General features: G+C 49.0%; 9 protein-coding genes across 16 annotated transcripts; 5 read left to right on the top strand and 4 right to left on the bottom strand.

The window, feature by feature from the left end:
* Positions 1-141: 141 nt before the first annotated feature.
* Positions 142-2,247, bottom strand: FOIG_03492 (uncharacterized protein). The gene is made up of 3 exons (XM_031201379.1): positions 1,612-2,247; positions 1,299-1,554; positions 142-1,246 (listed from the first exon to the last, which is right to left on the bottom strand). Exons 1-3 carry the CDS (start codon positions 2,012-2,014, stop codon positions 289-291), a joined length of 1,617 nt encoding a protein of 538 aa, XP_031068903.1. The 5' UTR covers positions 2,015-2,247; the 3' UTR covers positions 142-288.
* Positions 2,248-2,541: 294 nt separating this feature from the next.
* FOIG_03491 (uncharacterized protein) lies at positions 2,542-4,017 on the top strand. The gene is made up of 2 exons (XM_031201378.1): positions 2,542-3,000; positions 3,048-4,017. Exons 1-2 carry the CDS (start codon positions 2,742-2,744, stop codon positions 3,680-3,682), a joined length of 894 nt encoding a protein of 297 aa, XP_031068902.1. The 5' UTR covers positions 2,542-2,741; the 3' UTR covers positions 3,683-4,017.
* FOIG_03490 (uncharacterized protein) lies at positions 3,970-5,008 on the bottom strand (the record flags this gene model as incomplete). The annotated part of the gene is made up of 3 exons (XM_031201377.1): positions 3,970-3,994; positions 4,045-4,198; positions 4,252-5,008. 3 exons carry the CDS (start codon positions 5,006-5,008, stop codon positions 3,970-3,972), a joined length of 936 nt encoding a protein of 311 aa, XP_031068901.1.
* Positions 5,009-6,023: 1,015 nt separating this feature from the next.
* FOIG_03489 (uncharacterized protein) lies at positions 6,024-8,355 on the top strand. 6 transcript variants are annotated; one of them, XM_031201371.1, is made up of 4 exons: positions 6,024-6,501; positions 6,554-7,315; positions 7,365-7,406; positions 7,457-8,355. In XM_031201371.1, the coding sequence occupies exons 1-4, from the start codon at positions 6,265-6,267 to the stop codon at positions 7,721-7,723; spliced, it is 1,308 nt and encodes a 435-aa protein (XP_031068895.1). In that variant the 5' UTR covers positions 6,024-6,264; the 3' UTR covers positions 7,724-8,355. The 6 variants fall into 6 exon arrangements, with proteins under 6 accessions (XP_031068895.1, XP_031068896.1, XP_031068899.1 ...); XM_031201372.1 differs by having other exon boundaries at positions 7,365-8,355; XM_031201375.1 differs by having other exon boundaries at positions 6,554-7,406.
* Positions 8,356-8,764: 409 nt separating this feature from the next.
* Positions 8,765-11,032, top strand: FOIG_03488 (uncharacterized protein). Its single transcript, XM_031201370.1, has one exon. It carries the CDS (start codon positions 9,251-9,253, stop codon positions 10,775-10,777), a length of 1,527 nt encoding a protein of 508 aa, XP_031068894.1. The 5' UTR covers positions 8,765-9,250; the 3' UTR covers positions 10,778-11,032.
* On the bottom strand, positions 8,804-13,943 carry FOIG_03487 (uncharacterized protein). Of its 3 annotated transcripts, XM_031201369.1 has the most exons (5): positions 13,045-13,943; positions 12,888-12,989; positions 11,318-12,839; positions 9,327-11,241; positions 9,056-9,296 (listed from the first exon to the last, which is right to left on the bottom strand). In XM_031201369.1, exons 1-4 carry the CDS (start codon positions 13,507-13,509, stop codon positions 11,222-11,224), a joined length of 2,109 nt encoding a protein of 702 aa, XP_031068893.1. In that variant the 5' UTR covers positions 13,510-13,943; the 3' UTR covers positions 9,056-9,296; positions 9,327-11,221. The 3 variants fall into 3 exon arrangements, with proteins under 3 accessions (XP_031068891.1, XP_031068892.1, XP_031068893.1); XM_031201368.1 differs by having other exon boundaries at positions 8,819-9,296; positions 9,327-12,839; XM_031201367.1 differs by having other exon boundaries at positions 8,804-12,839.
* Positions 13,944-14,805: 862 nt separating this feature from the next.
* Positions 14,806-16,465, top strand: FOIG_03486 (glutamine amidotransferase; the record flags this gene model as incomplete). The annotated part of the gene is made up of 4 exons (XM_031201366.1): positions 14,806-14,820; positions 14,916-15,011; positions 15,088-15,832; positions 15,882-16,465. 4 exons carry the CDS (start codon positions 14,806-14,808, stop codon positions 16,463-16,465), a joined length of 1,440 nt encoding a protein of 479 aa, XP_031068890.1.
* An 821-nt stretch (positions 16,466-17,286) lies between these two features.
* On the top strand, positions 17,287-18,157 carry FOIG_03485 (uncharacterized protein; the record flags this gene model as incomplete). Its single annotated transcript, XM_031201365.1, has 2 exons — positions 17,287-17,830; positions 17,883-18,157. The coding sequence occupies 2 exons, from the start codon at positions 17,287-17,289 to the stop codon at positions 18,155-18,157; spliced, it is 819 nt and encodes a 272-aa protein (XP_031068889.1).
* A 1,597-nt stretch (positions 18,158-19,754) lies between these two features.
* FOIG_03484 (uncharacterized protein) lies at positions 19,755-23,745 on the bottom strand. The gene is made up of 2 exons (XM_031201364.1): positions 21,896-23,745; positions 19,755-21,848 (listed from the first exon to the last, which is right to left on the bottom strand). Exons 1-2 carry the CDS (start codon positions 22,788-22,790, stop codon positions 20,179-20,181), a joined length of 2,565 nt encoding a protein of 854 aa, XP_031068888.1. The 5' UTR covers positions 22,791-23,745; the 3' UTR covers positions 19,755-20,178.
* Between the last annotated feature and the right edge of the window lie 921 nt (positions 23,746-24,666).

Below are 24,666 nucleotides of genomic sequence, written 5' to 3'. Positions count from 1 at the left end.
CTTTGCGAGTTCGGCGACTTTTATCATTTGCTGGTCGACTTACAAAAGTCCCTTGGCATGGCCTTATTCGGAAGGTAACTGATAAGCGTATCGCAATTATTCCTAGGTACCTATGTCGGAAGAGTATTGTTCCTTACAAACTCCAGCGATACGAAGTATTGTATAGTAGTAATAAAAAAGTATTCTATTTGGGTATCTTTCAGTGTAGATAGTAGATGAATATGTTTCTTAAATTTGGCATATCCAGTCAATGTTGAGATTGTTGCTTGTCGCTCCTCCAAACTCCAACTACTGAAGTCGCAATGGATCATCTGGCATATAATCATCTGTTTCGTAGCCATCGCTGTCTGTAGGATCTTCTCGTGATCGCTTCGTCGGTGGCTTAACGAAGAAGAGCGCAATCCAAGACAGAGAACAGAGGAACGAGACGTAAAACCAAGGCAATCCAATCCAGATTCCTTTTCGCTTCAGACCCTGGTCAAAGAACCAAGCCAGGACTGGTCCTCCGATAAACGACCCTATCACCTCAATCATACCTATCAAGGCATATAGTCGAGCAGTATACTCAGGTTGCACGTAGTGTGTAACTGTTGCGCGAGCCAGAGGACTGTCGGCCGCGCCAAACGTCCCAATGAAGAGACCAAAAAGGAACATGACAGCATTATGACTGATGCCTTGCCAAAAGGCTGCAAAGGCGAGTATTCCGGTCGAGATTCGCGTCAAGAACAAATCCTTGCCAAATGCTGACATTCGAAATCGAGGGGACACCAGAATCTCCGATACCTTGGGCAAGCCGGCGAGGATGATGAGATTTAGAATTCCCAAAGGAGACAGAATCAAGCTCACTTCAGCCATCTTCCACTTGAAATGCTTGCTGATATATTGGCCCAGGGTTGTCGTGTAAGCCGTAAACCGTGCATTCGTCACGAAGAATGTCACCATGATCATGAGAACACTTGGGTCCTTGAGCATGCCAACTGAATGCTTGAGATCTTTGATAGCATGTGATACATGCCCCTTGAAGGTGGTTGGAGCGCTTTTGCCCGCCTGAGCTTTCTGGTGCTTGAGGTTGATAGTCAAGGATTCAGGAAGCAGGCAGAGGATGCCCACGATGATAGGAACAGTGGCAAAGACAAGGTAGACGGGAACCCAAGGTCCGTACTTGTTCATTAGGATGCCTGCAATGATAGGCCCTGAAATACCTCCCAAAGTCGCACCAAACGTAAGCCATAAGAAATGCTTGGCTCTGGGGGTGATGTTAGTATATGCCCGTAGAGAATGATCTTCTGTCCACTTACTTGTCTTCCTCCGAACTGACATCGGCTGCGATCGAATAGAGGGTAGAAAACATTACCGGAATGCCACCGCCGAATATCTGAAAGAAACCTCCCACGATCAAAAGATAGGGCTTTTCTCGAAGCTCGCCTTGAAACGCCTTCATGCTGAAGGGAGCAAAAAGAAAGCACACGGCAATGCCAGACCATGCCAACATCACAGTGGGTTTACGGCCAATCTTGTCGGACATCATCCCATAAGGAAAGGCTACGACAAGACCTGGGAAATATTAGACACTGAATACTGGGTAAGTTATCCGTCTGGGGTACTACTCACCAACAATAGAGGTGATGAGGCTGTTCCAGCCATACAAGTATCCAAGCTGAGATTGAACCTCATCAACCTTGCATTTCATCTCATCGATGATGTCCGTAGATGTATCCTGGTAGTGTATATGGCAAAACATATCCTCAATCAAACGCGCAGTCGGCAAAAGCAACAACATCCCGCTCAAAACAACAGCAAATTTGATGACAGCAATCAAAATGACAATTCTTTTCGGTGAATGAACGCCCCATCGCGAGAATCGATATCTTGGAATCGGTTCTGAATGAGAATGAAGGCTTTCGTTATCGCTTACTGCATCATCTTCTAGCGGTTCGAGATCAAGCAGAGGCACATCCAGATGAGACTCCAACTCCACATCTTCGCTAGAAACGGGATGATACTGAGGTACCATATTGATAGAAAAGATTAAGGAACAACTCAAAACAATGCCATCCGGCCTGGAGAAGCCAAAGATGGCTGAAATTGGTTTTAAAAGAAAGAAATTTGAGAAGACGTCAGAATAATCAAGGGAGGCTGAGCTAACTTGAAATTTGACTAGGCTAGCTAGGCTATTTCAAGTATCCGATCCCCAGATTTAGCTTCTTGGCTGACAGCTTCAGAGATTTCAGGGGTTGGAAAGCCACCGACGACCCCTTGTTCTTGGTCGCTGAGCCTCTGTAGGGCTGTTTTTGTTGCGTGGCTTAGGCCTGGACCGTGCTGGTACGCGTATCGTATCGGATTCTTCTTGTTACACAATTTGTTTCCGAGGCGGAATTGGCTCCGTATTGTGCATTGATTTTAATGCTCTTCCTTATGCACCAAGTTGTTACACATAAGCACCAAGAATAGTCAGGGGCCCAACGAAGTTGTAAACGTCACATCTAAGATGGATATCGATGTTTTGTCGGGAGGTGTCACGAATTATGCCGCTTAAATAATGGTAGATGCCGTGATGGATAGAAACTCTATTTCGCAGGACCGTCAACTGCCGTAGCGGGGCCGTATATCAAACCCCGCATCCGTACCATCCGTCTCTCCGGATCCGGTCTCTCCCTTTTAAGAATCAACGACACTCAAAGTACAATAGACTATTACGGTCAACCTAGGCTCTTCAAACTCATAGATCAAACATCTCAGTCATGTCTTCTCCTCTTCGTATTGGCTACGTGCCAGAGCACTTCTCAACTCCCCTCTATTTTGCTCAGAAGCACTTCGGTCTCGATGCGGAGCTGATTCCCTTTCCTTCAGGCACCGGCCACATGGTCACTGCTATTCGAGCTGGTGAGATCGATGTAGCTGTTGGTCTGACTGAGGGTTGGATTGCGGGTCTAGGCAAGGAGGGTATTGAGGGTGATGGTGGATATCGTCTTGTTGGCACATATGTTGAGACACCTCTTTGTAAGTCTTCTTCGCCATGACGATGAAACAGTCATTAACACATAAAGGCTGGGCTATCTCTACTGGTGCAAAGCGCCCTGAGATCACCTCTGTTGACTCCCTCAAGGGCGGCAAAATCGGCGTTTCACGCATTGGCTCAGGAAGTTACGTGATGGGCTTTGTCCTAGCCGATCAGCAAGGCTGGTTGACCCCCGGCGCTGCAGAGAAGCCCTTCTCCGATACAGTTGTTCTCAATAACTTTGAGAATCTTCGAAATGCCGTCAACAGCGGCGAGGCCGACTTCTTCATGTGGGAGCATTTCACCTCCAAGAAGTTCTACGACTCTGGTGAGATTCGTCGCGTTGGCGAGATCTACACTCCCTGGAGCAGCTGGAAGATCGTTGCTTCTACGAAGCTCACCCAGAATGGTCTGGATGCCCGTGTTAAGGACCTTTTCGGAAAGCTGGATCAGGGTATCAAGCACTTCAATGACAATCAGGAGGAAGCTGTCGCGTACATCTCAAGCAGCCTTGGATACACAGAACCTGATGCCCGAGAGTGGCTCAAGACTGTCCGATTCCCTACCAAGACTGAGGGTGTTCGGGCTGAGGTTGTTCAGAACACGGTTTCCATCTTGAGAAAGGCGGGAGTTTTGGCTGAAGGCAAGGGCATGGAGCCTCAGGCCATGGTGTTCTCGTCATAAGCTGGCCTTAATGACCGATCAATTAGCAAAAACTACGAACTAGCAACTCCAAATTTATGGCTATTCGTCAATCCGATCTTTTTCTCCCCGCCTTACCATTTCGCCCACGGCAATTCATCACCGAGTTCACCGACCAATTCTTATATCCCTAACGCTCCGATTCGGTACACATCCGCCGTAGGTGATCGTAAAGATGGGTTAACTGGTTGCAATTTCTTCCAACAAGAGTCCTTTCTTCCATATCCCTGATTACGTGAAGTAGATCGATGACGCGCTCTCTGTAAGTCTCAGCGCACAGCGGCCATAGATGCGCTGAAATGAGTTCCCGATGAAATTCGTCAGACGAAAGCGATCTACAGTACGAACATGCTGCAACTTTATAGTCTTGATAGGTATTGAAGATCTTTTCGTTGGGAAGAATGCCTCCATCAAAATAGAGGACTTGGTGGGAAAGAAGACGTAGCCCCTTGAAGATTTTGTCGACATAAAACTCACGCTTGTTCAGCAAGTTCTTGTCTGTTGCACAATTAGTTCAACATTCAAGATACAAAAGTAAGTATATCACTTACCAATAAGTTTGAGGTCCTGTATCCTGGCCCAATCCTTATCCTTGATGCAATCCCTTGCCTCTTCGGGCAACTCCCTCTTATCAGCTCTGCAGAAAAGGCATAAGTTGTCGAGGACCAATTGCATAACGTCGTGAAGTCTTAGCTTTTCGGCGACGAGAGCCAGAAGCAGCCAGTCTTTCACCCGATACAAGTACTTAGCCTTTTTTGCCATGTCAAAGATACACCCTGAGATGGCGTCCTTGTGAAAAAAAGGAGAGAATTGTGCTCCTTGAGTTCCGACCATTTTTGGATCCATACCACTGCTGTAAGTGGCTTTCGGATGTCCCAACCAGGCATGAACTTCGAGTATGTAGAATAGAAGGCGGGGGCTGGAATTTTCATAGTCCACCACTTCTTTGCCATGGACAATTTCCAAGACTATTCGGAGAGCGTCCTTAGCCCTCTCATTCCTGAAGTCCATGCCATTGGTGTCGGCCATCCTTTTGCGTCCGCCCAGAAGTTCGAATTGGCGCCACGGAGGACATATTCTGTTCATGCGATCTTCGTTAACTGGAAAGCTCAGGATCTCGTCTCCTTTCGGCACACAGAGCGTCGAGGTTCGCTTGTCTCTTTTCGATTGAGAGAGACGATGAGATGCGCTGCGTGTGATATAAGGCCGGTCTCGGGTTGACGGTGAACTTTCTTTCTGCGTTGGGACTCCTTTATTCTTTACCATTGTATTGGTGCTCTTGCGCTTTTTTGACTTCCTGCGGGACATGGATGCTTTAGGAGCAGGCGGCGACTGCTCTTTTAACTCGTGCGACCGTTTAAACACAAATCAAGAAAGTTCAAGAATGAGTCTAAGAAATAGGCAGAAGGGATGCAGTAAACCGAATTACAGTCATATAGCAGGAGATGGGACTTTGATTGGATACTTTCGAAAGTAAATTGCCGGCGCAGCTTGACAGTGTTGGAAACGACTAGGAGGCCAGTGAATCGATCTGGGCGTCCCGAGAAGACCAACCGGGAGCTTGGGTGTATTTGGGCAAGCACGACGGATACATGCAGTTGCATAGCAAACTTCGAGTCTGAAGTCTAGAAGGAAGGTGCTTGATTGGTCCTTCCGAAATGAAGAAGGGAGAAATTATATACATCCGTCAGTTTAGGCCAAGTTATCATCATTGGTGTTTGCTATATCACCGCCCTGTCAACACCCTCGGGTAGGGATGATACTTGATTAAAGATCGACCAAGTCATTGAGTTTGAGATCACGGCATTATCTGTTTCAAATCTGCTCCTAGTCATTGGTCTTCGAACTTGGTCAATATGTCTACCTGCTGCAAATACTTTTGCTGGCATTCAAGTTACCCTAGATATTCCTTCACGAATACACCGCATTCATTACATAACGTTTACAGCCGTTACTAGCAAAGAGCTTGGTACTTTTGGTCTATTGAAGAAATGGGTAGGTCGTCAAGCCTTTCGCATTCATACTCATCGCTGCTCAGTTTTGTATACCAATGCTACCTTATTTGCGTTTATCAGTTCGATAATTTGAACGTGTCAAACACAGTCTATTAGAGACCAAGATCTCCGTGCATCAGCTTAATGTCGTTATCCAAACTATTATATAAAATTAAAAAAAGATCTGACTTGAGAGTCTCGCAAGTTTACGTGAATTTGGTATAAGTGACATCAGAATGGGTTTCACTGGTGGGAATAAACCACCCCCGATACCGGCTCAAAAATAGAACCCTTATCTTAAACTTGCGAATGATTACCCCAAAGTGTCACCAAGATCCCCGCTTCGATTAATTGCGTGCTCGAGACCCTGGAATTCAATAACCGTCCGACATCCGCGACCATATTAATATTATCTCCCTCCCACATTTCAAACACAACCATCGAAATACTCTCAAAGCCGCAGTGGTCGCTTGCGCTGACATCACCAACATCTTCGCTTATCGCGACTCGTGCCGAGACGCGCACAGTTGCGCGCATCCGGGGAAACTGCTTTCGCATCGAAGATAAGAGATGGCACCGGCTATGTCGACTTTATCAGATGAGGGATCGCTTTCGCGAGAGCGACAGCATGTACAAGATGAGAACGATGTGGCAGTACCTTCGAGCCCGCTACTAGAGTCGAGATCAAGATCACCAGCTGGGTTGAGGGCGAAACTGGGCTTGGGCGGTGTTGCGAGAAGAACCCTTGGCTTTGCGCTGTTATTGCTGACCGTGTTCCTATGGACATTATACAATTTCATCGCCAGTGTAGGAGCATCAAAACGGTAGCCTTCATGTTCAAGCTAACATATGTTTTTAGTACATGTTCTCTGATCAAACCTACAACAAGCCTTTCTTCATCGTTTACCTCAACACCTCGATATTCGCTATCTCCTTAATACCCAAGTTCTTCAAATACCTACGGAAGCATGGAATCAGTGGAATGCGACATGATGCGACGCAATTATGGTCTGATTACAAGCATGGCAGAATAAATACGAAGTCACTCTATCAATCCGAGGACGAACAGGCAACCGAGCGCTTGATATCGCAAGGATACGGAAGCACCGAAACCGCAGCCTCCGAAGAGAAGCTGACATTCAAGGAGACTGCCGTTTTGAGCTTCGAGTTCTGCATGCTGTGGTTCTCAGCGAACTACTTTGCATCAGCTTGTCTCGAATACACAAGCGTCGCGAGCGTTACGATCCTGACATCCACGAGTAGTGTCTGGACTCTTATCTTCTGCTCCCTATTCGGAATCGAGCGGTTCTCGACAGCCAAGATCTTAGGTGTAGGAGCTTCTCTAGCAGGAGTGATTCTTATCTCGACTGTGGATTTGTCCGGCAAAAGCGATGAGGATAGAGGGTCGTTCCCGCACAAGTCACCTACACAAATCGCGGTTGGAGATTCAATGGCGCTTCTGAGTGCTGTTATTTATGGTCTTTATGTGACGGTGATGAAGCGCAAGGTTCCAAATGAGGACAAGGTCGATATGCAGCTGTTCTTCGGGCTTGTTGGTGTTTTCAACGTGGTTCTCCTTTGGCCCATCTTCTTCATCTTGCATTGGACAGGCTTGGAACCGGTGAGTTTTGTTCCGAGCCGTGGTGTGATTGTGAGCTAACCGTGGCCAGTTTGAACTACCACCTAGTAGCACACTTTGGGGCATCATTATTGTAAGTTACTGTGGTTCCGCCGAGGTATCAGAAAACTAACACACGATCAGTTCAATGCGGTGTCTTCCTTCATCAGCGATATTTCATGGGCCCTCGCTCTGCTCATGACGACACCCCTTGTGGTGACAGTTGGCTTATCTCTCACAATACCCCTATCTTTGATTGGCGAGATCTTGCAATATCAGCAATATTCGAGTTTTACCTATTGGGTTGGTGCTGCAGTTGTTTTTGTTTCATTTATTGTGGTCAGCCGAGAGAGTCACGATGGGGAGGAGCCCAAGAAGGATGACGACTTGGAGAGATCGGTGGGAGTTTAAGTGTACGGGTCATGACGATAACGAAATGCACGAGCTTACGGACTTTTGAGGCGTTTGGGTTGCTTTCAACAGCAAGTTACGGAACAGCAGGGACAAGTTATGCACAGGATGCAAGGCGTTTCAACCGCAAGATATGGCTACATGAACAGTTCAGTCATAGAGATAAGGAGTTAAGGACTTAATTTAGAATGTTAGATTTCCCGATGTAGAAAATTGCAGGAAATAAGTCTTGATCGTGCAGGGTCTTGAGGGTCCTGTGGTTCTGGACCCTGAACTTCTCACTTATACTCTCGATCTTGGGCCATGTACGATGATCTGTGAGGATCGAATCGAAAGTTTGGGCGGGACCATGCGCCTCGGGACCGGGGTTCGGATCGGGGAAGGGTTTGAGGCAGCCGGGTCTAAAGATGAGATGGCCAATTGTACAGAGTACTGCATTTTGGGAAGGATGTCACTTAGACATGGAAGCTGTGGGAAATCGTATCATGTTTGGTGATGGCTGATGTTTTCGTCTAATTCTTTACTTTTGCAATAATTGACAGCTCAGCAGTACTCGTAATAGTAGTATACGTGGACATATTTGCTTCTTTGAAGCTGAAAGACCCTGAAATATAATCAAAACTCATATCGACTAGATCTTTCGTAAATCTCATCTGCCTTGATTCTTGTGTCCTCTATGCTCAAACGATAGAATGCTTGTCCTGGCCCGGAGCAGCTCCGTTAAACATTCTTCCCTGTCCGACCCAGAGCTCCGGAGCGTTTTGGCGTTAGATCCCTGCTTCCAGCGGGTCCATTAACGATGACACGCCAAAATTCCGATCATGACTTCACGTCTCCAAGTGGGGGAGCTTCTTTTTTCAGTAGCACTCCGTGTCATGGGCCCTTGTCATGAGGGGGATCTACAGTGCCCTTGTTCCTGATGTGGCGTTGGCGGGAATGAGAGGATTGCGGCGTTTTGCATCATGCTTGATTTGATTTTCCATCCGTGAATCAATATTGACTCGTGGTGTGGCTTGATAAGCAACTCACTTTGGATGATAGCTTAAGCTCTAGAGACAGCTTTTCAGAATCATAAGGAACGGTGAATAGGTACTACTTGACTCGAATTTTAGAGGCTCTTAATCATTCCCTTGTCATAAATCTTCCATGAGGAAGGCATGGCATCATACCTGCTCCTGCTCCGCTTGTAATATCGTTCATGTTGCCTCCTTCATCTCCATTTGCAGGGTCCTCTTCCATTTCGACCCAGGCCAGACCGAAATCGACTCTTCCTCCTCCTTCATAACCCTACATTCACTCTGCCTAACCTGAATTGACCTATTTCCGGCTCGACCCTAGTCCTCATCATCTTGTCTTCCTCACTCTTTATCTGGAATATTTTCTGCCCCTACCTCAACCTTGACAACCAAGTACTACTATCTTCGTCGCACACCAATAACCTAAACCTCAACCTGCAATAAAAAACCAATCCTCTACTTGAAGTCCAGGCCTGAGGGTGGCCAAACAACCCAGTCAACTCCAACGGAGATGGCTTCGCTTCGAGCCGACGTCTCACAACATCCTCAGCCTCAACCTGCGTCCGACTCTCAACCCCAACCCCAACCTCAACATCGCCAACATGACCTCTCCTTAGCCGAGTCTGTCGCCATTGCTACAAGATCGGTGCACGCAAAGCTTAACAAACTTATTATCGCCCGGCTACCGCTTGCGTTGCCTCCTCTTGCTACCGATTCATCCGCTTATATCACTGGCTTACTCCACGTTACACCTATTTATGTCGCCTTTGAGACGCTGTGGCGCGACATACTCGAGTCGGGCTTGCCTGTAGATTTGCCCGGAGAGGCCGGCGAGACCTGTGAGCTGGAAACTCCACCAAACTCAGCAGAAACTGCATTCCCAGCCTCCGATCTTCACGAGCTGTCAAGTTGCAGCAGGATGCAATCGATACTCCAACAAATGTTTCTCCCGGGGTTAATGCGTTCAGATCGTCTAAAGGCTGACATTGCCAATTTGGCGGGGTGGTCCAACGATACTGTTGAAGAACAGTTACGGCTTGTCGAAGAAAATGGTCGATTGGGGGAATTTATACAGCACATCAAAAGAACTGTCCAACATAGGCCTCATGTGCTGATGGCATATTCCTATATCTTGTTCATGGCACTCTTTGCTGGTGGCCGTTTTATCAGAGCTACACTCGAATCAGCTGGAGACGATTTTTGGGACCGGTTACCTTCGCCAGTTCAGCCAAACCGTCTCCCCTGTGAAGAGAGATCAAGGCCAACTAAGCGTGCAAGTGGTTTGTCCGACGAAGAGATCCCAATAGACGACTTTCACCGCCATGCGACTCACACGATGCCTCTCCGATTTTTCCACTTCCAGACTCCTGAGGACGGGGAAGATTTGAAACGGGAATTTAAGCGACGACTCGCTAGCATGGAGGGGCAGCTCACAGCACGCGAGAAGCAGGATATCGTTCAAGAGTCGATTTGCATTTTCGACAACATGACACTTTTGGTTCAGCAGCTCGACATGGTCTGTGATGCCCCAGCGCGCAAAGAAAGTGGCGGCAGTACGACCTCATCACTGCTTGACTTGGTCGATCAACTGCACCCGTTTCGCTCTCGTCTCAGAGATAGTGTTTCTATCGCAAGAGACAGAATTCAGCGATCTACAAAGCTTGCACCAAGCGGCACTAAATTAGTCTGGAAGATCTGGAACTACAGTGCAACCGCATCGACAGTGGAGCCAGAGAGTGGGATTAAGCTCCCGATCGGCCATCCTGGTCTCTCCAAGGATGATGCTGCAGCCATTGAACTCTGTCCAGCCTTTTCCAAGTCTATGAGATTCGACAAGACCTTGCCGCGACCAATGCGCCTGCCAGCCAAAACAAACACGACCGAGCACGAGTTGAAAGATTGTCTTCAAGTCGCCTCCAAGAAGTTTGATAGCATGAGCCTCTTCAACTGGTTGATAGTATTGACCGTTGGTGTTATCCTGCTGGGAGCATTATGCTCTGCTAGGCGTGGCCGCGGAGTAATGATTATTGAAGCATGAGAGGAAAAGTTGTTCCCGACAGCGATTGCAATTTGTTTGGCGTTTTATGGAGTTGAAGCATTCAGGATAACCCTCATTGGGGAGAAGCACGTCTATACCTGGAATTGGTTGCATTTTTATACCTAGAGCACACGCATACGATTGTACTCGATACCCGTTCACGGTCTTTCAGCGTTCTACAAAGAAACGATTACGACACTAGATTCAGAGATAGCCAGTTTACGTCACAAATACCTAAACGATATATCCTTGAACAAGATTATACTGTGATTCCAATTCGTGAATGCTCCCTTTTTAAACTGTCATTCCTCGTGAATGCTATCTGTAAATGCCCTTTATGAACCCGCTTGTGTGCTCGAGTCTCTGTGGAGAGCTCTGCTAACTAACATACATGTTTGAAACGCCCATGTTGGCTGAAGGGTATCGTATAATATCAAAGAAACGCTATGCGCTACTGCAACATGCTATCAACTCGTTACTCATCATCTTCATCATCCCAGTCACTGCCCACATCAGCCCAGCCCGCCATGTATCGCTCACCACCAAAATCTCCGATTTGTCTGAAGTACCGAGCCCGACCTTCATCCTCCTGCCACTGACGTACGATAGAATCGTCAGACGCGCTGACTAATTTGCCATCGTAACTCCAGCTGACATTTGAAACTTCACGTTGATGGCCATGGACGAGAGCTGTGCCATTGCGGAAGATGGGGATTGTGGACGAGGTGGGTTCAGCGCCTGCGGCAGATGAGAATGAGCGGGAGGGTGTAGGTGCAGATCCAGGTGGATCAAGGAGGTGAGCGCGCTGGGCACAAGCAGATCGAAGATATCGCTCGTCTGTGGGGAAGAGCACGATTGAAGACTCAGAGCTACCCACTGCAAGGAGGTCGGATGAGTGGGAGAGGCCCTTGGGTCGCATTCTGCACTTGACAAAAAATGTTCGTGCTGCGAAAGAGTCATGCTTGAAACCATAAAGAGGTCCTAGGCCTTGGGCTGCGATGGGTCTCCTCTTAGTGGCGAGGTCTTTGAGCTCAGGAGCGTGACCAAGCATGAGATGAGACATGGAGTAAGCGTATATGGTGTTATCTTTGCACACTGCGTACATACGGGCGGCATCACTGCTGAGAGACAGAGAGGTGATACCATATGAACGCCAGGCGTGGTTGGAGGGGACGGTGGTAGCTGAGAGAGGTGTGCTCTTGTCTTGGTGACGACGGTTGATGTACCGAAGATCCCAGAGCTTGACAACAGCTTCGGCCTCAGAAGCGGAGAGTAAAAGATGTTCTCGACCAGCGGGAAGCCATTGGATTGCAGTAACGGAAGCAGGAGAGGTCTTACCATGGGCAGTACGCTCATGGGTGTTGTCAAGAGTGTTCACGGTCGAGGCCTGGAATGGTCTAATGGTCTCATCTCGAACAGTGACGGTTCGACGACCTGTCTCGCTGCTACTGATCGTTGAGAAACTTCTCACATGAGAATGAGGGCATCTCAAATCCCATAGACGAATTCGACCAGCCTTGTCTGATGTTGTCAATACGTTGCCAATAGATTGGCCCTTCTGCCAAGCGATCTGTCGGGTCGAGTTATAATGACCATCTGCGAGTCTAGCAGCAATAGACTTGGTCGTAACATCCATAATCAGAGCTGCATCACCAGCTGTAGTCGCAAGACGCATATCATCTTGGGAAAAGTCCATATCCCAGATGGCATTGTCATGAACCGAGTGAACACCCAAGTCCTTTTCCTCGTTGGGATCATCGTTTGGAGAAGTGTCGAAGAACCTAACACAACCTTCTTCATCACCGACAGCCGTCACGGGGGCATTGTGAGTGCTTGTAAGGCAGAAGGGGATGGTACGGCTGCCACTAGGAGTTAGACATTCATAAGAATCGATGCAGCGGCTGTGAAACCTTGCTGTCTCGGCTCGAGGGTCGCATGCTGGTGTGTGAAGATATGTTTGACCAGTTGAATATCCAAGTCCATGCTCTCGGTTGAGTAATTGTGATGCAACGCCTCTATTGCCGAATTTTCGGATTGGCCTAGGTGCGTAGTTGGCTAGCTCCTAGTGATGATGTCAGTGACGCCAGGGGCTCTGGGGATAATGACATACGTTATCAGGTTGAGGTTCCTCGGTGATGCTGGGTGTATTAACGAGAAAAGGTGACTTTTTAAGTGTTCGAGCAACTCCACGGCTGGTCTTGAAGAAATTGCTCTGATGTGGTGTAAGTAGAGATCGCGTAAGCAATTTCAGACCAAGCCAAACTTACCAGGGTGGCTTTTCTATAGCTATCAAGACTCTCCAGACTAATTTGGCTTTCTGACATTTGAATTTCATTATCATTGCCTGGAAGTGTGTTGCTTGAAGTAGTTGTGGTACTGAATCGAAGTGGTGGCATGTCATCCAAGTTCAATGTTGGCCTCTTGAAGACAGCCTCATCACCCGAAGCTTCGGCCTGAAGCTTTCTCTTCCGTGATTCATCCTGGAATCTATCACTTGGAGAAGAAGGTAAAATAGGATCACTATGAAGAAGTGATTGGGGCGAAATGGGCTGCTGGTTAGTATCGGACTCGTCCAAGCTCCCAAGAGCAGTTCTAAACTTTGGCAACGGCTGAGTCTGAAACTGTCTTGGTTGCCAGAAGCGATTAAAGCGACGAGGTGTTATCGAGGGTGTTCCTTTTGGTCGTGACGATGACGCAGGCGTTGGAAGAGTATCTGGGCCATCGGAGGACATGGCAGGCAACGATGCCCTGTTGAAGCCGCGAGAGGCTGGGAAGTCGGGTCTGACGATATATGGTGGCGAAGAGGTCACAGTTCACGAATTGATGAGACGAAGATTTGCAGAGACGTAGATCAGAACATGTCGAAAATTGAATATGGTGGAAAGAAGAGGCTCCAATTGCAGATTTAGTTTGGTTGCCAGAGGAGCCAAAAGGCCGGGCTGGGATGGGGTTGAAGCGAGACGAGAGTGGACCATGCCAATGTCATAGGCCAAAGACGCGGTCGCGAAACCGCGGAGCGTGTAAATGGGCGATGTTCTCGCGTAAAATGGCTCTCCTAGTAGCGCCACAGTTGGAGAAGACGTCAGTGCAGCTAGCCGACGTCAGCTGTGGCTCAAAGCTCTCTAGCTGCAAGGGTCAACAATGCGGATGTGGCGACTCCCGCTTTTGGCGGTGGCTGCAGAACTGGATTTTCTTTTTTTCCCCTGAATATGATATCTTTTGAATGATCATTTTAACACAAGACATTTCATAAATCACGGCTTCGCAGGGGGTCGTTGACGTGATGAGAAGCAATCGAGTCATAACTAGATTTCAAGCGAAAACGGGCAATAAAGAATTGAGTTGTTGAGTCACGCTTTGAGCGGGACTTGAAGGCAGTTCAACTGATGAGAGCCGTGATATTCTCCACTATCAGCGGGCCCATCCCCCGGAATTTTTAACTCGTATGCAAGGATAGAAGCAGTCTCGTGAATGATGCCATCAGTGATTACTGCAGGTACTTCATACTATAAAAACATGTATTCTAGGTACATACATATGTGTGGTACCTAGCACAGCATATGACAACTCATCAGCACCAATAGCTTTTATGCACTATCGTAGCCATCTCACGTTGGTTCTGTCAGTCAAATCCTCAAATCCTTTAATCCTTTAAAGTGCCCCTATTTTCACTCATCCCCATTGGCCGCTCTCCCCCTCCCTCTCAGCCTTGTCTTACCTCTAACCTGGGCTTGTCTCCCGCCAAAGCCGATGGCCCGTTCACCGATAGCCACTCCTGGCATCCACTGGAAGAAGCAACGCAACCCTTGAGAGTTCCAAGGCCAATGGTGTCATCCCTCACCATTATCACTCTCTCACAATCACTGTCCTCCCGTCTCCGTAATACGCAATCCCTTATTTTTCTCCAGGCATTTTTCTCCCTACACCTCTCCGTTATTATTCTTTCTCGCACCTGTCCTCCCTCTTGACCTATCTGTTTTTTTTTTCTCCGGGCCAGATTGATTTCTTTGCGCGCACAAGGCAAAATCATGTGCCGTTTCCTGGTGAGTCCCCTATAATCAAGATCCCTTATCTATACCTCCGAAGCCGGCTTCTTGGTCGCACGCAGAACACAGTACTGACACCGTAACTCTTCCAGGTCTACAAAGGGAGTGACGAGATTCTTCTATCAAAGCTGATTCTCGATCCGACTCATTCTATTCTCAAACAATCATTTGATTCTCGGTTGCGTCTCGTGGGTCAACCCCAATTTCTTTGACCGACAATCCAAGGAACGTCATATCATAACTGACACATATAACTATCTACAGGATACGAGACGAGGTCAGAACAACGCAGATGGCTTCGGCATAGGCTTCTACACCGATCCTAAGCTTGGCTCAGCGCCTTGCCTTTTCACATCGACCATTCCCGCCTGGAATTGCACCAATCTGCAGCGAATCGCTTCAAAGACCGCCTCCCGCCTAATCTTTGGCCATGTTCGTGCCACGACCGAAGGTTCCCTAAGCGAAGACAACTGCCACCCTTTCACACACGGTAGTCTGATGTGGATGCACAATGGCGGTCTGGGTGGATGGAAATACATCAAGCGTCGCCTTGGCGAGCGCCTCGCTGACAAGTGGTATTTGGGCGTCAAAGGCGGAACGGATAGCGAGTGGGCATTTGCCCTCTTCCTCGATACTCTTGAGCGACTTGGCCACGACCCAAACGCTTGCCCCGAAACTGGCTTTGGTCCGACTATTCTTCGAGAGGCTATGAAGCGCACAATCGCGCAGATCAACGAGATGACCGATGCGATTCCCGAAAGTATACTGCAGAATGAGGATGTCGATACCAGAAGTTTGCTCAACTTTGCTGTCACCGATGGTCATAGCGTGATCTGCACTCGATACATTAGCAGTTCCAAGGATGAGGCGGCCAGCTTATACTATTCTTCCGGAACCCAATGGACAACACGAACACAATCTGCAAGTGACAAGCAATATCAGATGGAACGCAAGGATCGGGGCGCTGACATTGTACTTGTTGCAAGCGAGCCCCTGACGTTTGAGAGAGGTATGCAAAATGCTCTGGGTATTGAAGGGGAGGGGCTGACTTGAAGCAGAGAATTGGGTCAACGTACCAACAAATTCCATCTTGACAATCCACAGACAGACCGTCATGGTCCATCCGATAATCGACAAGTACTACGAACGTGATCCGCACCACGTTCGCTCCAGTGCATTTGTCCAGGCTAAGGGACTTACATCAAATGAGAAGAACCGAAGTGACGTTGCTAGTCCTGCGGGAGTTGATCGGCAGCAACAGGAGCTTGATGGTTACCGCAAGATGATGACAGGCACTCTCAACTTTGGCCCACCTAGGAGCCTCAGTCCCGATATGTGCCGTCAGACCAGAAAGGTAGCTCCTGTGTGTGAGTCGATACCTGTGCCTCAACCACAAGCGCAGCCTCCACCTGCACAGACAACCCCGCCAAGTGAACAAGGCAACAAACCAGCCCCAGCGCAGGGAAACATCAAAGTTAAGAGACGATCTGTTCAGCTGCTGGATGGCAACCAAGGCCAAAGTTCAAACGATTACGATCAAATCTCGGATACAGAAGAGCCAACGAGGGCAGATGTGCATAATCCCAGGAAGCTTTCGCGGTATTTCCCTGAACTGACGCTCGCATCGCATGCGGGGTCTTAAAAGGAGGGGAGGGGAAGGCTGGGGAATAAGGCAAGGTAATCTGGGGAAATGGCATGATAGAAGGGGTCTAGGGGGTGCGAGACTTGGTTTGAGTTTATTTTATGACCGTGTGTGCTTGGGCATTGCACCGAATATCTCGGCGCTTGTGGCATGGTGTTGAGGTGTGAAATTCAGTATACTCTAGATTGGCATTTCGGAATGTTTTTTTTTTTCTTCTCTCTCTTTACTTTCATGGATACCCTCGTATCGAAATCACCATATCGAGTCATAAGAACAAAATGGGAATCAAAGTTTACTGTACGACAACGCCTCTATGTTTAGGGGACTCGGTTAACATGGTGACAGATGCGTTTAATTTCTAGGCACCAATGGCTTTTGCCGTCTCTCCGTCAAGCCAGAGTGCTCATTCGCTGTCACTCGCCCCTTTCACGGTCAAATATGCGTGAGAGTTCAACAGCTTCCGCACAATATCATGAACAGCACACACAGGCAAGCCATACTGTTGAGGCACTGGCAAATAGGGAAAATTACGTGGTGGTGATGACTTCAGAGGCAGCGTGTTGCTCTATGGCTACTTCCAAACGAGACTTGCCCTCGACGATGACGACCGATTCAACTGTAACTACCTTACCTTAACTGCCAAAGGACGTTTTGCGTAGCTCAAGTCACGAAGGAGATACCTATCAACGCTTCTGAAACTCTACGGTGCTTCTTCAAATCCACTTAAACAACGTGAAGCTCTCATCATCATACCTTTTCCTCCCCCCCCCCCCCCCAATACGACGCATATGACTGAACAGCGAGGGACACTGAGCGACGATATGCCTTGCGGTGTCGCCATCATTCGATACGAGCAATGCCTGCACAAGCTCCTCTTCAAGGTCGGATGCACTCAAGCTTGCAAAGGGCTCTGTCCCCCATCACGTCAAAGAGTCCTCGTCGTCACTAGTTACCTCTGGCTCTGTGAGGACTGTCACAAACGTGACTATAACACAGAACTCGTTGAGCGATACCACAAATGGACAAATCTCCAGCGCGGAGTCCCCCTGGACTACCCCCCCGAGCAACAGAGAATGTTGAGCATCGTATTGCAGAACCGAGAGTGCCTTGACAACGCGTTCCGCGAGAGTGCCCGCGCCATGAAGCTCGAGGAGATCCAGTGGGTGGCAGAGTGGACGTATGAGTATGGTCTTATGCTGTACGATGTAACGGTCGCGAGGAAATGGAATCGAAGCAAGGCTATGAGGAGGATAGACCAGTTGAGGAGCTTGCGTCTCTGGGATCTTGTCGTGATCAAAGATGGTCTACGATGTTCTCAGGAGCTCTTCGAGGACCAGCCAGGGGAAACTTACTGGACGATCAGTGGTGAGTAAAGCCTTCAGGGGTATCACAGAGGAGAGAAGCTGACTTGGCCCAGAACAGTTCGCCGAGCAGCATTATGACCGAGCATGCGAGGTACAGCTCCCTGAGCCAAGTCGACCACAGCCCCCTTTGTTTTCTGAGATTGAGAATACACCTGAGACAAAGGAAAGCGTCGAGTCCCCGGACATGATGGACTGGGTCCACGATGGCGAGGATGATGATGACGAGGACCCCATAACTGAGCAACCTCCTACATCACAGCCACTCCTTGACGAACAACTCCATGGCACTGCTACAACAACGGCTACCCACGTCTCGCTGAACCGGTAGTTGCACCCTAGGTACCAAGCAGGCGGGCCTCGAGGAGGAGACCCGATGCTCTGGTCGGCAGACGCGGTTATCAACTTTGATTAAGATGCCGTAACACAAACTCCCTAGCCGTTACGATACACCCACGGCCACAACACAACCCACGCTCGCCCGCATCATTCTGTATGTGCATGGTTTCAAGTAAGAGGTATAGGAAATCGAAACTATTCTCAGATTGATAACGTACATGTGATTGCGGGCGTAACGTTGAATCTAACCCCATGACAACTCCACGTTAGTTGGTCGTACCCATCTGTTTTGCACTTCCACCCCTTCCCTGATAGTTCATTTCTCATTTCTAGATGTATTCTTTTAATGTCTTACACCCCATCCCACCCTATTTCGTCCTAATCACCACAAAGGAACCCAACCCAAATTGTGTTTGACCTACCTCGTCGGGAATAGCATCAATCTCAGAATGACAAACCTCATCAGCCTCAGGTTTAGTCTGCCCTGTATGCACACCACCCCCCATCTCCCCCAGTCTCGGCCATGTCTGTTTTCACTCCTGAAACCAGCATTAGCTATGCCTTTTTTTTTCTGTCGTGCCCCTTGATCGTTCGCCGTTCTCACCGAAGCCATCCCCCATCCTTGTACACTACCAGCAAGGCTCAGCAGGATTGTTACATGTCGTGGCGTTTTGCCCACCCCTACTAGCTCCAGGAGACAAGGCCGAATGGATGTGGAGAGAAGGGAGGATCCTTTTAGCTTTTTGGATTTTGCTTGTGATGTTACGTTGAGGAGGGAGATCGCTGACTAGGATATGTTTCTGCGTTTGACTGTCTCAGTTCTCGATCATAATAAAACCCTCTTACGACTACATGTACCTGGATGTGGGAATAAGCATTGCAATAGCCTTGCAATCTCCATTTGAAGTTGCATTGACTGATTATCATACTGTTGCATGTCTCATTCCAAGTGACAGCGCAACGTGGTGCAAGGTGGTATCCCGGTGTAGAATACGTAACTATATCACCATGCATCTGTCGTTTACACAACAAGTACTACCGTACCGGTACTTGACAGAGTTCAAGCAACTTACAAGGGACCCATCCCAGCTCCATTACCGTAAATCATCCCTAATGTCGATCATTGAACCCATTCCCATTCCCATCCCCACACTCACACTTTCAAACTCTGGCTTGAATCGGCCAAAAAAATATCTGACAGTGGGTTAGACATCGTCTTGTCTCAATCTTAACCAATCAACGATCTAACCGCGCCTTATCAATCCTCGTCCAGCTGTGCTCTTGTAAAAGCCCTTCACCTTCGGCCGGCTCCGCCAGGTACAGCGGAGTCAACCCGCGGTGGCGCCGCTGCAAGCCAGACTCTAACCTTTCGCTTTTAGGAGTACTACGTGGTAAAAGCTAGCTGGAAATAAAAAAGGAGGCTGAAAATTAGAGGCCGTATTCAACCTAGTCCAGCCCTGTAACGTCTTTGCAACTGCCAAATCTTGCATCGTCTTTCACAATGGCTTCACTAGCACCCTCGGCATATCCTGGATGTGAGGGTCACTCTCGACTCCTTACTCCTTAATCGTTGACTGGCAGTAGCGGTAGTTTGACACTTTTCAGGTGAAAATTCGTTTTAATCTCGGTCTCTTTGGGCCATATTCAGTACGTACCCAACTCCAGAAGGTCTGTCCTAATATACTAAACCGAAACGCCTTGCTTCCTTTCTAACGTAACCGTTCCGTATGCTGTTGCGTTGCCTGCGTTACATAATACAAGATGATGATACTAGCCTTTCCATCAAGTTAAACTCCCAAACTTAATCCCACAGTAGTCCCGAATCCGAATATGACACACACCATTAGGCTAACAAGACCGGCCAACTTCACCAACCCCTACCCACGCCTGTCTGCAATTCATGACAGCCCCTTGCAACTTGATCCAAATCCCTGATTCCCATCCCATCATCTCAGCCCAGTTCAGTCCGAGCACAAACGCCTTCACATGTCAATCGCCGAACATCCCTGCACATCAAAACATGATCCACTCCACCTCCACTCCGGGTCCCCCGATGCATTTGGTCCAGTTGAACGGTCCGCGTTGATCCCCGGTCCTGGTCCCCAACATCAACGGCTCTTCTCCCGCCCAATCTTGGGCCCACAACTTCTCCAGCACCTCCAGAGCCGCCAAATTGTTCATGTAACCAGAACGGAACATGATATCACGACACTTGGACCGCACCATGTTTTGCTGTAATTCGTTGACGCATTCGCAGCCCGCAACGAAAAGGGGCCAGAGTAGAAACTTCTCGGCGCTACTTCCTGTGTCCAGGTTCGTTGCGTAATAGACCACCTGGCTGACAAGGCTCTGGATGCTCTGGTGGCCTGAAGGTAACGATGGGCTCACTAGTCGCTCCGTGTATAATAGGGCGGCATAGCGGAAAGCCTCAGAGAGGGATTCCAGGTCTCGTAGTTGACTCTGTGTACAGGGCTCAGGAAGTGAGGCGCTGACCCTGGAAGCATCGAAGTTCCAATTTTGGAGCGCTAGCCGTGCTTCTTTCCACTCATGCCAAAATAGGGAGCGACCTTCTTCGTAAGACGTGGCCGGGGCACTTGTTGGCGCAGCTCGATCCTCGTGGATTCCCGTGTTTGATCGCCCATCACCGAGACCATGGCTAGTGACACTGCTCATGTCTCCTACCTGATCGTTCACATTAAACCCTGTGAGAGATTCTCGCCGAGCGTGACCTAGTGGGGAGATGTAAGACAAGGACGGTGATCGTTCAGGTACTTCCTGAGTTCCATATGCGGCAGCTGGTTTTCGTACGGAGCGATTCTGAGACAATAGATTCAGGCGTCCGAGTCTGCTAATGGTCTTGAAGAGCTCGCGGTCACACCCCACCAGGTTCTCGGCTCCAACAGGCAAGAGTTGAGAGTCTGACACCCCACTGAAACCGGGATACACTTGGGACTCGCGCTCGTTGATACTGGCAGAAATGGCGTCAAAGTAGTTGAAAATAGCCTCCATCCAGGCAGAATTGCTAGATGTTGCAAGATGCTGAGTTCGAAGAGCAAGAATCTTGCTGACACCAGCAAACTGAGTATGGAATTTGGCGATACCGGACTCAACCATGCGGTAATGACACAGTAGGAGGATCGTAGCAAGGACTGAATCGTGAATTGCTTTGGTCCGGTCGTTGAGTTGTTCGTTTAATAGGTGCACAGCCAGGTTACGGTGTTGGTATTCCTCGGCGAGGGACAGGTCGTCGGGCTGAGTGTCTGCCATGGCTTCGGCGGCATGTTTGTCAGCCATCAACTTCTCAGAAAGATCTCGTGTATCACGTCCGAGACTCAGTTTCCTCTTCATGCGGAGATTGCAGGATGCAAGAGCACAAATTGCATGGCTCAAACTCTGGCTGTTTACAGCTAGTCGCAGAATATGGTCTCGAAATGGGTTGTGTGGCCCGTCGATAAAGACCATGGAGGGACACATGATGTTCTCGTAGTAATCCATGAAAAAGGGCATCTTGGAGATGAGGTCCTGGCTCACATGAACAGAATGATTTTCGGAAGCGGTTGGCCAACCCGAGGGAGCAAAGTCCGAATGATGAGATTTAACATCTTCATCTTGCATCGATGGAGACTGCCAGGAGATCGGCATCGAGCTGTAGCTGGCGCCATATGTATCGACTTCAGGCACGCCTGCACACGTTAGAACCAAGGAATTCATTGGTTCCATCTGAGCTTACCGAATGAATCACAATCCCGAACCATCCTGTTGCCCATTTGCGAGTCAAAGGTATCGGTATGCGAGTGAAGGCTGGAGCTCATTTCTGAAGGAGCATGGGCGAGGCTGGGGCATGAGGTCGGGGCGAAGGTCCTTGCGTGTTCGGCGTAGAGGGATGCTGGGGGGCTCTGAGGACCAGGAGAGCTGGTGCCTGTTGTATAGCTGTCGTACATGTAGGACGGGCTGTGAACATAAGAGACATCGTCTCTGGTATAAGACTGGCTCATGGGCGATACGTAGCCAACGTCGGGAGTAAGGGGATCGATAGAAGATGAGAGGTTTTCTGTTACAAGAGGCACCGGGAATCGATGAAGATTGTGTGCTGTTTCTTGAGCGGGAGAATAGTTGACCGCACCCCAGTTTCCTTGGTGGATAGGGGTTGCATGCTCAGGATGGGGGATAGAGAGGTAGTCGTATCCTGCCATGGTAAATGGTGTTGTAGGTGCAGAAGCGACTTGTGTCACTGCAGGAATATCAATAGGGCCTTGGCGCATCCGGCTGACTTCATCTTCCGTCCCTGAACGAGCAATGGCAGAGCTTCTTGATGATGCAGTCGAGTGTTTTCTAGGTTCACGAGTAACAGGGGGAGCTTTTGCAATGGGCAGAGACAAGCCACGAAGCTTGCCTCGACTGGCCACGCCAACTCCCCAAGTAAGTTGTGTTTTATAACCAGAACATTCACTGCCAACCTCGAGACACTGAGAGCAGTATGGTCTTCTACGGTCACACTTGATGTTCTTCTTGGAGCAAGAGAAACAATCATCAGAAGCGCCACCAGCAGGAGCACGTCTTCTGCGCTTTCGTACTGCAGAGGGATCCTTGACCGTGACGGTCGGTTGTGACATGGCGGCTGTCATGTTCGTGAAGTTGAAGGGGTAAAGTGTGTAAGAGGTGGATGGGTGTTGAGAGAGTTGTCGAGGCCAAGGTATATAGCCAAGTTGAGTCAAGTTAATGTGTATGTTGAGAAGAGTCGAGGTGAAGTTGGTGGTGGAGTAGTGGTACAGTTAAAGAATTTGGATATGAGGAACTCATAAGAGTATAGACAACGGGGAGATCTTAGAAACGGTGGAAACACGATGTTAAAGTATGAAGTCTTCAGGAACGGGGTATGAATATGGAAGTGGCGCTCTAGGACGGTATAAGGCAAGATGAAGACCAGATAGAAGAGGCGAGGGGTGTTCAGAGACAGAGGAGGGTATCGCCCAGTACTTGAGAGCAGCATTAAGACCCTGAAGCCGCGGCAGGGATCATGATGGGGAGCAGTGCACTCGAGGGGTGCAGGGAGAGTGAGGGGTGTGGGTGAAGTTCATTACAAGGAGTGGTAGCGTGAAATAGCGTAGTGATGTACCTACAGCAGATAGGCACGTTTAAGATCGAGAGAGCGGGACGTCTGATGAGAGACGGGAGTGGAGAGAGGGGGATGGGGGATGGACTCCCATGATGGGGGCACCGTTGGCTCTGGCTTGTCTTGCTGTGGCTCTGTCTCTGGCACTGGCTCTGGCGTTGGCATCATCGTCCCAAACCCAAGCAAGCGTGTCTTTTTGCGATGATCAGCGGGGGATCCTTGGATGCCATCTCCATTTCGGCCGAGGTAGAGGAGCAGAATAGGTTAACTAGTGACAACCGCAGAAGGGATTCCCCTGGCAATAAGAAAATGGTTTCAGTCTCAACGGACCCAGTCCAATCTCAATCTCTCTCGGTGTGTCTTGGCCGGTGCTGGCGGTGATGTCTACAGTAGATAGCGGCAACGCGGGCCTCCTTCATACGTCGTTGTTTGGAGAAGAGGAAGAGAAATATGGAGAGACGACGACCTGAACCAGGAAAACTTCACTCACAATGACGGGAAGATGGAGGGGAGGGGCGGGATCGAAGATTGCGTGGGCGTGGCTACTCGCTACGGTACGAAATGGTAAGTGTAATTGCAACCAAACAAGTTCGTTACGGTTAAGGTACCTTGTTTGTCGTGTGGAATGTGAGCAGTCGTAAGTATCTATCTCTAGCCCCAGGAAAGTGGTTCATTCTTTCCCTGCCGACCCTGTAAGTCTTTGGGGTAAGCCAGCAAGCACCCGCCCCAAGTCGGGTGGATAGAACCTCCCATCGTTCGGCGGCCTACGGGGGGTTAAGCCCCCCCGGCTTGATCTCCATGAGCGGTTTAGTGGCCGTCGGTATAGCGCTGCGAGGCACCTAGCGCTGTTCATACACCGGTACAACTGCCCTTAGCCGTTCCCACATTGCCTGGGGGTTCTGATTTGGCCAGCCCATGTTCATCGAGTCCGTCCCTTGTAGAGCAAGGTCTCACTCGCTCTCTTCCGCCCGAGTTCCCCCCCAACTCTCGGATCTTGGACAGATTGGACTCACGAAACTCTTATTCTGTACTGTAATCGTCGCGGACAAGGGAGCACTCAAGACAAGGTTGAAAATCTAGGCCAAGTCCGGGAAAGAGTGCAGCGAGCGCCAAGTCGGGGACGATTGCGCAAAGGGAATAGAGCCTCAAAGCATAAAAGCCGCCGGTAATAACTAGAGATGAGTTAAGATTGATGCGTGAATATCCAAGATTTGCAAGGGAACCCAGGTAATGTAGGAGAATTAGGCAAGTTTTGTTCCTCTTTGTGGCTTGTCACGTAGCATCCTCTCGTCTAGATGAAAAACCGTCTGGAGCCGACATGACAACGGTATACGGCCGAAGCACACCTGAGGCTCAATCCAGTCTTGTAAACTCTGTAAGGAGCTTTG

This window comes from Fusarium odoratissimum (assembly GCF_000260195.1).
Source record: "Fusarium odoratissimum NRRL 54006 unplaced genomic scaffold supercont1.4, whole genome shotgun sequence".
In the NCBI taxonomy this organism is placed as follows: Eukaryota; Fungi; Ascomycota; class Sordariomycetes; order Hypocreales; family Nectriaceae; genus Fusarium; species Fusarium odoratissimum.
This window is presented reverse-complemented; position numbering and strand designations above follow the sequence as displayed.

Bases quoted from the DNA above. Each gene is read 5' to 3' on its own strand.
- FOIG_03489 (XM_031201371.1), top strand. From the start codon at position 6,265: ATGGCACCGGCTATGTCGACTTTATCAGATGAGGGATCGCTTTCGCGA. The intron at 6,502-6,553 runs GTAGGAGCATCA...ATATGTTTTTAG, and splicing joins TATACAATTTCATCGCCAGT to TACATGTTCTCTGATCAAAC. The intron at 7,407-7,456 runs GTAAGTTACTGT...ACACACGATCAG, and splicing joins CACTTTGGGGCATCATTATT to TTCAATGCGGTGTCTTCCTT.
- FOIG_03484 (XM_031201364.1), bottom strand. From the start codon at position 22,790: ATGACAGCCGCCATGTCACAACCGACCGTCACGGTCAAGGATCCCTCT. The intron at 21,849-21,895 runs GTAAGCTCAGAT...TAACGTGTGCAG, and splicing joins TCGGGATTGTGATTCATTCG to GCGTGCCTGAAGTCGATACA.
- FOIG_03487 (XM_031201367.1), bottom strand. From the start codon at position 13,509: ATGTCCTCCGATGGCCCAGATACTCTTCCAACGCCTGCGTCATCGTCA. The intron at 12,990-13,044 runs GTAAGTTTGGCT...ACACCACATCAG, and splicing joins GCTATAGAAAAGCCACCCTG to AGCAATTTCTTCAAGACCAG. The intron at 12,840-12,887 runs GTATGTCATTAT...CATCATCACTAG, and splicing joins AGGAACCTCAACCTGATAAC to GAGCTAGCCAACTACGCACC.
- FOIG_03488 (XM_031201370.1), top strand. From the start codon at position 9,251: ATGGCTTCGCTTCGAGCCGACGTCTCACAACATCCTCAGCCTCAACCT.
- FOIG_03491 (XM_031201378.1), top strand. From the start codon at position 2,742: ATGTCTTCTCCTCTTCGTATTGGCTACGTGCCAGAGCACTTCTCAACT. The intron at 3,001-3,047 runs GTAAGTCTTCTT...TAACACATAAAG, and splicing joins ATATGTTGAGACACCTCTTT to GCTGGGCTATCTCTACTGGT.
- FOIG_03492 (XM_031201379.1), bottom strand. From the start codon at position 2,014: ATGGTACCTCAGTATCATCCCGTTTCTAGCGAAGATGTGGAGTTGGAG. The intron at 1,555-1,611 runs GTGAGTAGTACC...AATATTTCCCAG, and splicing joins CCTCATCACCTCTATTGTTG to GTCTTGTCGTAGCCTTTCCT. The intron at 1,247-1,298 runs GTAAGTGGACAG...CATCACCCCCAG, and splicing joins GTCAGTTCGGAGGAAGACAA to AGCCAAGCATTTCTTATGGC.